Raw genomic sequence first — 15,378 nt, 5'->3', positions numbered from 1 at the left:
CTAAACCATAACGGCAAGTGGAGTAAAACCATGACACGATATTTTATGTGCTTTATTTTTATTATCACACCCAGACTATCTGTTAATGCTTATTTCTTTAGTTTTCAGACTTATATCAATCTTATGTAGACTAAAAAGGGTTTTTTTAGTAGAATAGATTATCCCAAGATAAGCGCCCATTTATAGATAAATGTTATTTATACCACGATGGGGAAATTCTCTCATCTGTAGCAGCAAAAAAGACATCAAAAAAAGAAAAAGCTGCAAGAGTGACATTCACCAAAAGATAAAGGGACCATTTAGAACAGGGGTGTCCAAATCCAGGCCTCAAGGGCTGGCAACCTGCTGGTTTTCCAGAAACCCTGCCTCATCTGCTGCTGATTCCCTGGAACAGGTGTGTTTAGCTAATAAGGAGCTTCAACAGCAGATTGATTGGAAAACATACAAGACACCGGCCCTTGAGGCCTGGAATTAGACACCCCTGATTTAGAACCATCGTCATTGAATGGATACAGCACTCCATCACTGCTCTATTATAAAAGCATATCTTTCTAACGTTCCTTACAAACTTTTGTAAGATTTTGATTCACATGTTTAAGCATTTTTCCTCTCTGTTTTTTCAGTTGAAATGTAAATTAGTATGGGTTATTATACAGTTAAAGATCCAGCTAATTGTTAACATAAAAGACGACCTTCTCAACACCAAGAATTGTGGTGGTAGTGAGAACACAGAGATGAAAACTCAGACTTTTCTTTAACCACACGGTTTATTATTATTGCTGAAAAACTGTAAACAACCACAAAAACAGAAACATATGCCATTATTTATTATTTATTTATATAAGGAAATCAATCAAAAGGACCAGTTCAAATGAAGCAGAATTGGGTGGTTTAGATGGTACATGTACACGACCCAATGGAAAGACAGTAAACACCAGTGTAATAGGAACTCTTTGGAAATACTTTTTGAGCTTCTCTTCAATAAACGAGTTAACATCCATAACCAAAACCCCAAAAGTTGTACATTTCTAGACTATTTACTCAATAATATATCATCCAATGCTAATTCTCCAGGGAGTTCCTCAGATTGACTTAAAGTACATCCTTTGATTTTGTAGAGAAGCTAAAGGAAACTCACACACTTCCCTTTCCCATGTCATTACTAAGAAACCAATCAGATGACCAATATAATATCTAGGATAAAGTTTTGTATTTTCTACAGAATTCATCCCTAAAATCAACAGTTTAAGTTCTGATTAAAAACTTAATTCATAGAAGCAAGAACTGAGAATCTTTCACACATTCAGGTTCAGGACCAGGATCAAGTCAGGAAAGGTCAACTTTTCTGTTGAAACCACCTGGAAACAGAATTTAAAAATGAATGAAAGATGCTTCAAGAAGAAGGGCTAAACTTTTATCATGTGACCTTCCTGCTTCTTCTGGTAAAGTTCACTAGTCTTACCTAAGGAGTCCAGACCATGCTGATCAAGGCTGGAGCTCCACGTCTGTATCTGAGAGATCTGCGTCTTCTAGCTGGACCAGAGCAACTCTGGAAGACAAAGTTCAGACATTAGAACATTTTCTGTCCTCATAGTTCTCATTAAACGTGTTTATTCAGTAAAGTTTCCATGGAGACGTACCGGATCACAGCTGTTGTTCTTTTTGACACACAGCTGCAGCTGGCAGTGAAGGTAGACTTCTGAAGGTTCCTTTCCAGAGAACTCAAACATGTTGAAGGAGAAGGAGTTGGAGGTTCCTTCTCCATTTCCCATCACTTGAACTGTTCCATCCTCTGCATTTGCACAGCTGGTGACAAACAAGAAAAAACAAACTATTGTCAGAACTTTTAGATGGTTGCCTTGAAGCAGGAGGTTCTGATCGTCTCACCCGTCTGTGATCAGGTCATATCTGGGAGAGCTGCTGGGTGAGTTCCCACTGGTTGCCCAGCAGGAGTCGGTCACCACAGAAACCACCTCTGCATCCAGACCGTTGGTCTCCAGCACAATCCAGATCTTCTGGTTCAGCCTGACATCACTGTTTGGACCCAAAAGTTGGGTTTGGGCAGCATCAGAGTAAGCCTTCATGGTCAAGTTGTAGTGCCACTCTCCAGACTCAAGGACAACTTCCACAGAGCTGAAAAGAACGAAGAAGATTCCTTAACTCATAATCCAGCTCATAAGTTTCACATCCTTCTTCTAATTTAGTACTCACTTATCTATAATCTTGAAGGCCACATTCTGCAGTTCAGGTGTAGGATGGCTGCAGGAGAACTCAATGAAGACTTTATCCTGACGAGTGATGAGGTCCGAGGAGCTGTTCCGGGTCACAACTGCATTTGTGAAGATGACCTGGCTGTTGTTGGTCTGAGGAATCAAATGTTCAGAAGTAAATCAAAATGTATTTTGTCAATTGAAACGGAAATGAATGAAAATTAACAGAAGTTCCTAAAGCCTTTGCAACTTGCACCCCTGTGGGAGGTTGAGCTGTATAGATAATGTGGGTCTTGGAGATGTCTGGGTCCATGGAGGGTCATAGAGAGAACGAGCTGCATCTTAAAAGGGCACAAGTGTGTCTTGCTGTTCCCTTGAGGCTCCTTAAGGGACACCATGAAAATAGAATGTACCATTGTTCTGTGTGAATGTGTGTAGTTATTATTATTAGCAGTATTTGTGAGGACAATGTAAGTTGCACTCATGTATGACATACTGGTGACATTGTTGTCTGGTGCACTTACGCTACTTTTTAGTTGTTAGTAGGGTATGAGTACTGGCTCCTTATTGACCGAGGACGAATACTTTTGTACAGGGTGTGCATGTAAAAGAGGCACACTTATCACTTGAGGAGGTCTAATGGGCTCTTTGTGCTGTTCGTAGGATTTGGGTTGGACATTGAATCGTCTTTCCGACACACGTACATTTCACCTATTTTCCCGTTACTTACCCTTATGTGTTGTATAAGTGTTCACCACAACCAGTTGCCCTCAGCATTCCCATAGGAACAAATGCACATCAACAATTTCACCCTAAGTTCTTACCAAGCAGTCTATGACCTTGATATTTTGTGTAGTCCAGCTGCATGCTCCATACATGTTTTCACAATTTTTCACCCACAATCAGCCCATTCCTTGCTGACTCCCATCAAGGACAAACACTTTTCCTCTCGCTCCTCCTGTGTCAGCCCTTCCAAGGCTTTTTGTCCTGTCTGCCTCAGAGCTGCATTGTTCAGCCCTCTGCAACTTCTGCCTCTTGGGTAACTGAAAATGAATCTGATCAGCTGGTCGCTAAATTTGATCGACAAAGTTTTCACAAGTGGATCAAAAGCTCTGTGTTTGTTTTTCCCCCTTAAGCAGAGTGCTCACGATCCTTGAACTTTTGCAGAAAATGGATGGTAACTTGAAGTGTTTTTCTGCCCGAAACGATCGGAGACTGGTCTAAATTGCCCACTTTTCAGCTCAGTGTGCCTTGAATTCTCCAAGACGGGTCAAGGAAACAGCCAACAGAACAAACGACCTGCTGGCACCCAGAAGAATTTAATCTAATCAGAGTCCCCCCAAGAGCTGAGGGCTGCCTTCCTTGGCTCTACCAAAACATATTCACTTCCATAGAGTGCAAAAACTGCAACAGTGAAAAGCTGACACTGACCCCCCCCCCCGATCTCGGCCTTCTTACGACTCATCCCCCCGAGCACTGTCTGGAGACGCCCTCATGTTGCAGCTGGTGGATTGTTCCACCCTTCCACCCTCTGTGCTGCTGTCTGCATATGGCTGGCTGGCTGTTTCCATGAAGGCTTAAACTAGAGAGCAGCAGGAGAAGCTTAGCAGAAAGATGTTTTTCAGGAAAATAAAGAATTGGAGGAGGAAACCCACCGTGACCTCTGTTCCACAACTGTCACTGCTAAAGCTGAACTTCAGCATGTGACTCTCGGGGTCCATCACACCTGTGCAGGTCTTGTCATTGAGGTGTAGGTGATTGTAGTCGATGCCGTTTTCCTTCAGGAGACAACCCACCAGAGTGAGGGAGGCAGTGTTGTCCTTGCAGACAGTTGGACCTCCTGAACATGTGAACAATGAGTCAAACTATGAAATGTAGTCCTTTCTAAGTTCTGATAATCAGGTCTGACAGCTGACATACCCAGTCTGTTCTGTTCAGTGTAATTTGAGGCATAAATGGCTCTACAGCGGCAGTCAGTGTTTCCGTGGATATCTCCACAGAACTCATGGTCACTGCATTTGTCCTGACAGATGGGCTCAGGGTGGTCTGCAGAGAAGAACAAGTGTTACTCTGAGAATGTAGGGGCTTTGACAAACAAAGATCATTTCTGTAACGTTCTTACAGCACTTAGCTGCTGTCCACCAGTTCTGCACGGTAGCTTGTCTCTTCTGGCAGGCTTTGGCGTAGGCCTTAAGGAACTGACACCTGAGACCGTCCACTGCAGGATACTTGTTCAAAGTATTTCTGCAGGCAATTATGTATGACTCTGGATCAACAACAGCATTACAGGAGGAGAATGGTGAAGATTTCAGGATGTTACACCTGTTCAATGCAGGAAAGAGAAGAACAGAGAAGACATTAAACAGATGATCATTTATACTTGTTCTTTATCATTGATGTCATTGAAGATGAATGGAGGAATCTGCTTACTGTTCAATCACAGCAGTGCTGTTGATGGTGTCATCAGCAGGGTCTACATATTGTTGCTGACAGCTGCAGGTGACAAACAACACACAGTCAGGACTGTTCTAATCTTTTATCAAACAGCAGCAGAGCAGCAATCAGTGAGACTCTGACTTTGGGATCAGATGTTACCTGGAGTCACTGGACAGCCTTGAAGATGAGGAACTGCTAGAGTCTGCACACAGACCCTTAACATTGACAGGTACATCAATGTAGATCTGAGCTGTGGTTCCATCAAAGAACACAGACACAGGTGAACCATTCAGTGAAATATTGGCAGTGACTCCAGTCTGGTCCTTGGAGAGACCAACACCATTAAACGTCTGGACTAAACCACTGAGGGTCACAGGTGAGCCTCCCACCTGTTGGACAGCAGACAGATTGAAGGAGGAAACAGTCAGTAAAACTCCTCAATCATCTTCAGAGCAGAGGAGGTGTGGAGGAGATCAACTCATGAGGTTTTAGGCAGCTTACCAGGACTCTGTGTCCTTGTAGCAGCTGAATGTCAGCACCCTGACTGAAGTCCAGAGTGACACTGTCCACAAAGCTCACATCTCTGCGACGCCGTTCCAGAAAGTTGGCCTTCAGAGAGAATCCAGCAGACTGATCCTGCAGCAGAGTGTACTCACACCGGTCTGACACTGAGTTCATTTGTCCCCTGAAGTCAAAGACGGTGGGACCGGTCACTGTGCAGAGTCCTTTCACCAAGCAGCTGATGGAGGTTATGAGGAAAAAAAACATAATTGTAAACCACAGCTGAGGCCTGCAGCTACTAGAGGGCGCTGTGTTGTTTTCTGAAGCTCCTCAAAGACAAACATTTATTTGGTCTCATGTTTATTTGTTGATGACTTTTAATGAGATCTAATACCCATTTATACAAATGAACAGATGCACACCAGCAAAATTAGTCAGTAGACGATGTGAGATATATTTATTAAAGTCTAGAATGTAATTACGGTTTGTTGCCGTCACATTGCTTAGTGAGTCACACCTTTTTGTAGAGCTAACACGGGTGTTGCTGCATATCAGAGAAGTACAGTTGTCAAGACTTTGGCGTGTAGTTCCAGGTTTCACCCCAAAGCCTGAGAAATGAAGGAGACAAATCCACCAGTTCAGACACACTGGCTGGGCTGTATCATCAAATAGAACCAGAACTAAAGAGTCATTTACTAACCTGAGATTCTGCAGCCACTGGTGTCTGAGTAAACCCAATTTTCAGAGCCCGGCACATTTTCTACCACATCTCCATTGACCAGAACACTAGCAATCTAGAAAAGAAAAACATAAATGAGTTTAAGAAACACAGAAATAAATCAAATGAAAAAAGAAGTTTACAGAAAAACATGCAATTCTTTCTGCATTAATGCAATCCCAAAAATTTAAAATGAAATTTAACATATAAATGTAATTGTACATGTTAAAAAAAACATGCTAAAAAACATTTTCTTATACTCACTATTTGTGGAGGGTTATACCACCATAAAACTGACTGTGACCCCATGGCAATCAGACCAAAGGTAGTCTGTGATGATGAAGAAACATTATAAAGGGTTGATCTCATAGTCTAGAAAATAGTTTGATCTGATGTTTGTTTAGTTTGAATTAAGAAACTTCAAGATTAAACAAGCATACTTACGGGATGATCGAAACGCAAATAGCACGTTGCATCGTTTGTGATGGTGTTTATTGAGTCCTTCACGTCAAATGTCACACTATTAAGAAAGGAATAATCCTCTGTGTTTAACTCAAAGTATGTTTTGCTCTCAGTATTCGGGGCCTTAATACAGTCGCCGTTGCTCTCAGGGTGGTAATAGCCGTTGAAACAAACAAACATGTGTTCCCCGGTGAAGTTTATCTGTAATCAGTTTGAGATGTAGTTTTTTAGACAAATATTTCTTTCATTTTTCTAATAACCTTTGCCCAACAAAAAGACATCCTTGAATCTCAAAGTTTCTATTTCTTACGTAGATTGTGGTGTACTCCTGTCCAAAATATGTGATGGGACATAAGCTGGTGTCAACCTGAGTGTTTTCAGTTATTGGGAACTGAATGGATGCATCTAAAAAGATGGAAACACACAAGAGGACTCAGCATTCATCACAAAATAAAAAAATCTGTGTTACTGCAACAATCTGAACATAAATTAACAGGACATTAAAAAAAGGGTAAAAACTCTTAATGGTCGATGCACAGATAAGATTCATAGACATTTCTAAGTTTAAACAGCTTTCATTTTTGGTGACTTACCCGTCAGTCCAGCGGCAGCAAACAGGAACAGCAGGGGGAGGAGCATTTTGGAGGAAGGACCAATCAGGTCACAAAGGTCTAGAAAACACAAAAGATGGAAAGATTGTGGAAAATTGAATTCTTTGAAGAGGAACAGACTAAAAGCAGGAAATGAGTTACTTGATCACATCAGTACAGCGTTCCATGATCTCAGAGTGACATAAGACAGGATGATGGTTGGTTTCAAAGAGTCTATGTCATGATTTTTCTTCAGCCTATGTCCATATATATGATAATATATTACCTTTGGCACACTAAAGAACATATTTTTTTTTAAAACATGATTTATTTTTTGCAGTTTATTTTCCTACACAGAAGTAAGACGACTGGATCTCTGAGGCTCCGCCTATCACCCTGTGTGGGTGCCGCCCATGAAAACAAACATCAGGAACAGGAGCCACATTTCTCTGTGACAGAATCTGTTGGCTTACACTGGTTGCTGAAACACTTCAGTACTGAAAAATGCTTCAGGATCCACTAGAATCACATTATTCATGTCAATGATTGAAGAGTTACGATAATTCAAAGACTGTCAGCACTGGAGCTAAAGCTCTGGTGTTAAACGGTTCATCAGCTTTGGAAATAACCACTGACGACTTCCAAACCCATGAAGAAACCCCTAAAATGTTGAAGCTCCAGCAGGTGTGAAACTTGTCTTACCAGATGCAGTTTTGAAGAAGATGAAGTCTTCAGTTCTGGGGGGTCTCTGACGATCCTGCAGGGGGTCTCAGTGAAAGATGCCGCTGTCCTCACTTGGCTTTCCTCCTCCCTGTCTGCCTCCTTTTATCTCCATCCTTACTTTTATGTACACCCAGAAGAATTTAAGGGCAGGGCTGCAGGTGTGGAAACCGACCTGCCAACGTGAGGGAACCTCCCCCTCCTGTAATTGCAGGATAGAAAATAAACACAGAGGAACTAAAATAAAACTTAGAGGAATAGTTTCTTTTTTATATTTGGAGATGTAAAGACATATATTAAGGGATTTAGACATTTGAATGTGGTCCTGCAATGGAATACTGACCTGTCCAAAGTGTGCTCTGCTTAGACTAGCCTGGGTAGGTTACAGTAACCCCCTTTGTCCTCATGATGAAGCAGGTACAGATTGTGGATTCATGGAATAACAAAATTCTCTCAGTCAAATGTTGTTTTTCATTTCTTTTAAACAAGATTTGCATTTAGTGGTTTTTGTTATCCAACTTTGAGTTTGACTTTGTTCTGACAGTTTGACAAACTGGTTTTAGTCAAATGTTGTAATGTCTTGTTCAAGGTTGGGCATCTAATTGGAGAAAGACGACTAAATTCCTGCACAAATTTTTCTTCTGCCCGTTTGCTCTGTTCTGCCTTTCAGGCACGTCTTTCAGGTATATCTGTACAGAGACTTTTATTGTGAAACCTCTGTTTTCTTTTTTTTGGCGAAGTCACATCAGCTGGATGTGTTGTAACGAATGCTAGTAGAGGAGAAAACACCGGTTTAGGTACCGTAACTGTTTAGCCTGCAATAACCGTTCAGAGTCCTTTCAACTGAGGATGACGTCATATTACGGTAGCCCCACTTGGACAAACTATATAGCGTCCAGATCTGCTCGGGCTCTATATATATTTTCATTTCACGTTTCCTTATGTAATATAAAGTTACTTCCCCTCATAAGTTGTGTCTGACATTATTCTTTGTAATGTTTATAGAGAGATTTTGCCACAACCCACTTTGTAAAAAGATCTGTGGCTGTTAGAATGAACCTGCTGCTCCACACAAGAGAACTGTTGTCATGATTTTCAGAGCGTGGCAAAGCCATGCGCTGGAACCCAGAATAAAGACAGATAGGTGGCAAGTAAGAAATGATTTTTTTCTTACAGGATAGTTCGGCTTAGATTTAGCAGAGGTCCGGACTGGACAGTGGCTTTTGGCGTGGCTGGGGGTTTGAGCGCGAACAGCGTAGGCCTTCAGGTTTTTCCTGAGGGCTTGATAGAGAGTCCAACTGATGTCACTCATGAAGTGGTTTTCCTGAGGCAGGAGAATAATGTTAGAGTCAGGACGATTTAACCATAGCTTGACAAGACCAGGCTTAGTCACCATAAGGGACAACGAACTGGCGTTGAATGATGGAGCTGGGTCTCCTTTTGAGCAGCAGAGGGTGATGAGCTAAGTGACGACAGCTGGTGGTGCTCTGGAGTGGAGCAGAGCTGGAGGGGGAGGAGCCTGACAGAGGCACCATGACAACTGTGTCTCTAAGCAGAGCAGCTGGAGTCACGTAGCTTCGTGTTTGCAGGCAGGGAAGATGCTTTGGTATAGTGTGCGGTCCGGAGAAGGGTTCAGACCGCAGTCCGTTTGGCTGCAAATGCACTTAGTAATAACAATAATAAAAGCACATTTAGAAGGTAATCTCACTCTATGTCGTGTTTACAAATTCAAATTAATTTTATTTATAAAACACCTTTCATGTCAGACAGCTCAAGGGGCTTTCCATAAAAAACAAACAAGAATACAATAAAAACAAACCCCACATATGAAATAAAATCACTAAATAAGCCCCTCATAATAAAACACACAAAAACAAGTAAAAGAGAAATGACAGAGCTTAAGAAAAGAGACCCAGAAGGCGCCGTCCGCCCTGTCCTCCTGTTGGCCGGGGTGTCAGCATCTATGCAACACAAGCACACCTCATCCCCAGCACCCCCCGCCCCAGAGACCCCCAACCCCCAGGCCCAGAGCACCAAACATGGGCGCACCAGGGCCGGCAGCCCCGGTAGTCGGAACAAGAGATGCCAGAGGACAAGCATGGCCAAAATCTCTTGGAGCCCGAACACTATCACCCCGGCCAAGGGTGAGAAAACACTCGGAAACAGTCTAAAATGTAAAAGTAATGAAATAAGAAAGTTAAAATATGAAAACAGGTAAAATATGCAAATATTAATTAAAATAAAATAAGATATGATGATTTAGTGCCTAAAAAAGTCTAAAATTTAAATTAGAATAAGGTAAGATATAAAAGCACTAAAAGACATTAAACAAATAAATATGTGATAAAATACCATATCAAATATAAGAGTAAAGATACCACATATAAGATCTAATTAAAAGCTAAGTTAAATAGATGAGTCTTTAGTTTCTTTTTAAAAACCTCAACAGTGGATGAGGCCCTCACATCCTCAGGCAGGCTGTTCCACAGACGAGGTCCGTAGTGTCTGAACAAGGCCTCGCCCTGGCTTTTTGTCTTGACCCTAGGGACCCTCAGCAGGCCCGCGCCTGAGGATCTAAGGGCTCTGGGAGGTTCATAAGCTAAAAGCAAGTCTGATATAAAAGAAGGAACAAGGCCATGGACAGTCTTAAAAACGATTAAAAGAATCTTAAAATCAATTCTGAAGCCGAGGGACTTCAAAATATCTTCTTCTATGGTGGTATCTTAATTAGTCCAGACCAATCACTATCTGACACGTCATTGGACCAACGGACAGCCAATCACATAATGTGACACCAGCACTGGTCGAAGGACCCTAAACAGTTATTACAGGCCAAATAGTTATGGTACCTACACGGGTTGATAGTGAGAGCTGATGTCCCGCCTGTTTTTTGCATTCGAAACCCGCTGAAGTTTTGGTTGATTCCCTACAGAAGTGTTTTTCAACCTTTTTTGTACCACGGCACACTTTAACCTTGACAAAAATTCTGCGGTACACCAGTATCCAAAAATTTTAAAGAAGGAGAAACTGTATTGATCTACAGCCCCTCCGCAACCTAACATGCATTTTTGTGATAATTGTGGAAGAAAAAGCTGGAAGCTGCAGCTGTTTTTTCTAAAAGATGTAATAAAAGTAAGATTTCAAAACTTTTTGATGTGTGTTCGTTGTGGATTCAAGACGTTTAAAAAGTACGACTCATTGTGCGATGAGACGCTGTCACTTTAACCCAATGCATCATGGGAGATGTAGTGCAAACAGCCCCCGAACACAGGCAGACTCTTTTCTCTGAGCTTCATTCTTTTGTTCACTTTTTCCACCGAATTCTGTGGAAAGCTACACCGCTAAAGACGAGCTTTAGTTGGTATTTTTGTTGGAACTGAGAGACTTTATGAGCAGAATCAGAACAAGGAAGTAAAGACTTTAACCACTTCTAATTGGGCAGACTTATGACGTGTGATTAAGCCTCCAATGATGATTGGTGGAGACAGTTCCCAAAACAGCTGAAGCTATGGCTAAACCGTCATTCTTATCAAAACGTTTTTAATAGAATCAAATAAACACACACAAAAAAGTATTTTACAATCTTTTATATTCCTAACTACTGTTTTATCAAGATCTGTTTGGATGAACACAGAGCTGAAATCCTGGAGATGGAAAATATTTTAGATCAGTTAATGAGGGCAATTTCCCACAGCACAATAGTGTGCCGCGGCACACTGGTTGAAAAACAATTCCCTGCAGAAGCAACACCAGTAGGTATTTTTATGGGTTTAAATGAGTTTTAGGAAGTTTAAATGATTTATATATGACTGATCATTTTTAAAGTTATTCATAATTCGGTGCTGCTGTATGTGTGCTGATTGGCACATTGTGTCTTTCACGACAACTAAAATGATGGACTCATTTGTTTAATGTTGTCTAAAAGTACTTCTATTTGACTGTTTTAATTCTGTATTTTTACAGTTTCGCTTTTGTACAACAGATTACAAACGTGTTAATTAAATCCCTTCAAAGAGGACACGTCTTGTTTTTTGTTGGAGCAAAGTTTACCTAGCAGTCTGGCGGAAAGCTACGTCACATTTCAGCGAGGACAGTATATTCTTTCTCAGGTGTGTTCATAGTCGTGCCACTGAATAAGATCCTCTCTTTCATGTGATAGAAAGAAACAAGACATGTTTTGTAGCAAATTGAGGAACAAAAGGAGAAAAATTTGTACAATAAAAATCAACTCCTTTACTAGTTTAGTAAAGAATTAATCAAACTAAGTTAGTTTACTTAATACACTCTTATGTTGTGACTCTGTATTATCGACTATGCCCCCCCCCTCCTCTCCCCAAGTCCCCCATCTCTAATATCCCACTGTCTCCCTCTCTTTTCCATCTGGTCCAACAAGGAATGCATATACAGATAAAATTGTTGGTACCCCTCAGTTACAGAAAGTCCACAATGCTCACTGAAATGACTTCAAACATTCAAAAGTAATAATAAATACAAATTTATTAAAAATTAAATAATCAAAATCAGCCATTACTTTTGAGTTGTTGATAAACAGAATTATTAAAAAAAATGAATTAAACGGGAAAATAGAGTTGACCTGTATGGGTGCTTTGGGTTTTTAGGTTGTGGTTGGAGGGAGCACAGCTGGGTCTTATAGTTCCCTCGTGGTTTGTATTCCTACCAGAAGAAACATTATAAAAATGGATCGTACCATTGTTGTGTGTTCTAAGTGTATCCTGTAGTATTTGTATGGCTAATGGAAGTTGGACACACTTATGATTTACAGGTGATGCTGTTGTGTCCTCACGCCACATTCTAGTCGTTAGTTAGGTACGAATACTGGCTCCTCAATGACTGTTATAAAAAAAAAAAAATCTTCATTAAGCCACTTTTTTAGTTGCATTTTGATCTTTTAATGTTCCACAGTGTCACAAATTTCAATAAAAATCCCTCAAAATGAGGCTTCTTACAGCAATTTGGTCAAAGATATTTGCAGTTAAAAATAAATACATTACATTAATTAATTTCAGGTTGTGATTAATTAAACCTACAAAATTTTTTATAGCAAGACAGAACTAATTTGTTTTTAATTAATAAATGATGGAAATTGTTTGTTGATCCACATCTAATGTTTAGATTTAATTGTGGATCTTTCTTGAATCAAAGCGATCTAGGAATCTTCTAATGGACTTTGTTTCTTTGAAATAAACATTTGTTTTTTTCATCAGGGATCCCTTTTAAGTGTCCATTATCAGAATTTAAAAGACTTCACGCCTACATCTCTTAATTTATTATTTATTATAGCTGGTAAACGTCTTTTCGAACAATATGGTTTTTTAGGATTATCTGGACCAAATTGGATTCCAAAAGGGGTTTTTAACTTAACTTGTTGATGATCGTTTTTGCTGTTCCTTCAACCAAGCTGCTTGAAGACAGCTGCAAATGGTTTCGTGCCAACAGGACATGAAGAACAACATTCCGCTTTGTCTAATTGTAGGCAAGTCATTAATCTAAAGACATTTTGTTTTTGTTTTTGAGTCTGACAGTCCTTCTGTCACAATTAGATCGTCATCAGCATACGTGGCAAAACTCTAGACTGGTTTAAGCCATGTTTAACAGGGAGAAGCGTTTCTGTCAGGACTGATGAGCCATCTTCATCTGTGGCTTCTCTTCTCTTTCCTATGGGGTACCACGAGGTTCTATTGTTGGTCCTGCCCTTTTTTCTTTTTATCTGCTGCCGCTCGATTCTGTCATTGCATGGCATGATTCTTTTCGTTGTTATGCCAATGTTGCAAAAGGTTGAGCAGATTGATGGAGTAAAACAGCAGACCCCAACCCCCGGGCCGGTACCGGTTCATGGGTCATTTGGTTCTGGGCGACAGAGAAAGAATAAATAACTTATATTACTTCAGTTTTTTTATTTTGGAATCTGAAAGATGTTTTATTTTCAAAAATTGCCCGATTATCTGTTATATCTGTCTATGTCACTCATGACGCAGGCCAAGGTGCTCTTCTCGGTCACGTGATAGGATACCGCTAAATTAAAACCTAGGATCTAGCAAAATGAGTAATAAACAAACGTCTTCGGAAAGTTTCTTTGCCAAGGGGAAAGCGCCCAGCCAGGAGACAGAAGAGGAGTCTTTGACTTCCAAAAAAAGAAAGCTACATTTAATAGACAGTATTTCTTTTTTGCACCACGATGAGAGCTGGCACCATGATGGTCCATGGCGTTGAAAAGGTCGGGGACCTTTGGTGTAAAACATTTGTTGAGCCAGAATTATTTTGTATTTGTATGATACGAAAGCAAAACATTGTTTTGGTGACACCTCCACAGCCATCTATACTGCTGTTAGAAATCTGGGGGTTCTCTTTGACAGTTGTTTTAAATCTGACAAACAAATTGAAAATGTTGTCAAAATGAATTTCTACCACTTGCGTCTTTTAGCTAAACCCTCCGTGAGTCACAATGACCTAGAAACAGCAATCCACGCCTTGATCACCTCCCAGATCCTCATAACTCAATGTTCTTTGGTGTTACTCACTTAACCACCTCCACCTTAGATCAGAATGTGGACTGGTAACCCAGAACATTCCAGATGAGGGCACATCCTTCCAGGCTTTAGCTTAATGGCTCCGTGTCAATTTACCCGTCCATAGCTATTCTACAGTTTGAAGCTCTGCAAACATGCATCGGCCTCATGTACCCAAGTCACGTCAAACACTGGGGAGACCGTGCTTTGTCTAAGGTTGATTTTACCGTAGAATAAAATTCCTGTCCAAAAGCACATGACTTCAGACCTCGGTAGTTGGTAGCATCTTATTTTCTTTTATTTGTCTTATTAACTTCTATATTTTATTTTTTTGTAAGTTCAAGTTGTTGTTTTTTTTTCTGAAGCTGCTCAATCTTTATTTTCTTTTGACCTATTTGTTTTGTTAAGTGCATGGTACCCTTTAGAGGTTGTAAAATGCTATTTAAATCAAGTTTCAGTCTTCCATTCTTTCATTTTGTGCAAGTTGTTGCATGCAGCAGCCAACACACGAGAATTCATCTGAATTCATTTTTTGAAAGCTGTGTGTAGATGCAGCAGCAATAAGAAACAGGAGAAAACAAGGTCACTCATTTTATTATCCAAATCAACAAACACTTTTGTTTATTTTAAATGTATAATTACAGCTCAGTGCATAGCGATGTATAACTAGCTCAGTTGGTTAAGCGCAGGGCTGCTACATGGGAAATCAGGGTTTGATTTCTAGGGTGGACGATGACCTTCAATTCAATTCAATTGTATTTGTATAGCCCAAATTCACAACCACGGTCGTCTCGATGGGCTTCGTCTCTGTAATTGAAAAAGTAAAACATAAATTCAAAAGGATCATGAATACATAGAATTCAATAGGAAAATAATAAATTGAACTGACAAACTGTCTAAACTAAACTGGCATCCCTGCCCTTAGACTCACATGAAGGAGGGATCCTCCCCCAGGACGGACAGGCAATTTACCAGAACTCAGAGAAGAATAAACTTATCTAATTGTAAAACTACATATTTAAAGTCCAGCAGACGAGCTTCATCCAGATGGAGTTGGGAGGACGGCCGGGGGCACGGCATCGAGCCGGAGACAGAATTCACAGACAGGTGTAGGAGCAGGAGCAGAGACGAGTTACACGGTCAGGAACAGGAGCATGGATGAACCAACTGGAATCTGGAAAGGCGGACAGTACATGAATCACAGCAACAAACAG

General features: G+C 40.6%; 1 protein-coding gene across 1 annotated transcript; it reads right to left on the bottom strand.

The window, feature by feature from the left end:
- Positions 1-814: 814 nt before the first annotated feature.
- Positions 815-7,812, bottom strand: LOC105356345 (alpha-tectorin-like). Its single transcript, XM_023966175.1, has 18 exons — positions 7,620-7,812; positions 6,921-6,998; positions 6,638-6,732; positions 6,310-6,528; positions 6,130-6,195; positions 5,848-5,941; positions 5,665-5,755; positions 5,148-5,385; positions 4,806-5,035; positions 4,641-4,703; positions 4,333-4,532; positions 4,131-4,256; positions 3,866-4,050; positions 2,212-2,363; positions 1,888-2,133; positions 1,641-1,806; positions 1,463-1,549; positions 815-1,358 (listed from the first exon to the last, which is right to left on the bottom strand). Exons 2-17 carry the CDS (start codon positions 6,964-6,966, stop codon positions 1,463-1,465), a joined length of 2,304 nt encoding a protein of 767 aa, XP_023821943.1. The 5' UTR covers positions 6,967-6,998; positions 7,620-7,812; the 3' UTR covers positions 815-1,358.
- Between the last annotated feature and the right edge of the window lie 7,566 nt (positions 7,813-15,378).

Source organism: Oryzias latipes, chromosome 18 (assembly GCF_002234675.1).
Source record: "Oryzias latipes chromosome 18, ASM223467v1".
NCBI lineage: Eukaryota > Metazoa > Chordata > Actinopteri > Beloniformes > Adrianichthyidae > Oryzias > Oryzias latipes.
This window is presented reverse-complemented; position numbering and strand designations above follow the sequence as displayed.

Bases quoted from the DNA above. Each gene is read 5' to 3' on its own strand.
- LOC105356345 (XM_023966175.1), bottom strand. From the start codon at position 6,966: ATGCTCCTCCCCCTGCTGTTCCTGTTTGCTGCCGCTGGACTGACGG. The intron at 5,036-5,147 runs GTAAGCTGCCTA...GCTGTCCAACAG, and splicing joins TACAAGGACACAGAGTCCTG to GTGGGAGGCTCACCTGTGAC. The intron at 2,364-3,865 runs GTGGGTTTCCTC...TTGATTCCTCAG, and splicing joins GTTGTGGAACAGAGGTCACG to ACCAACAACAGCCAGGTCAT.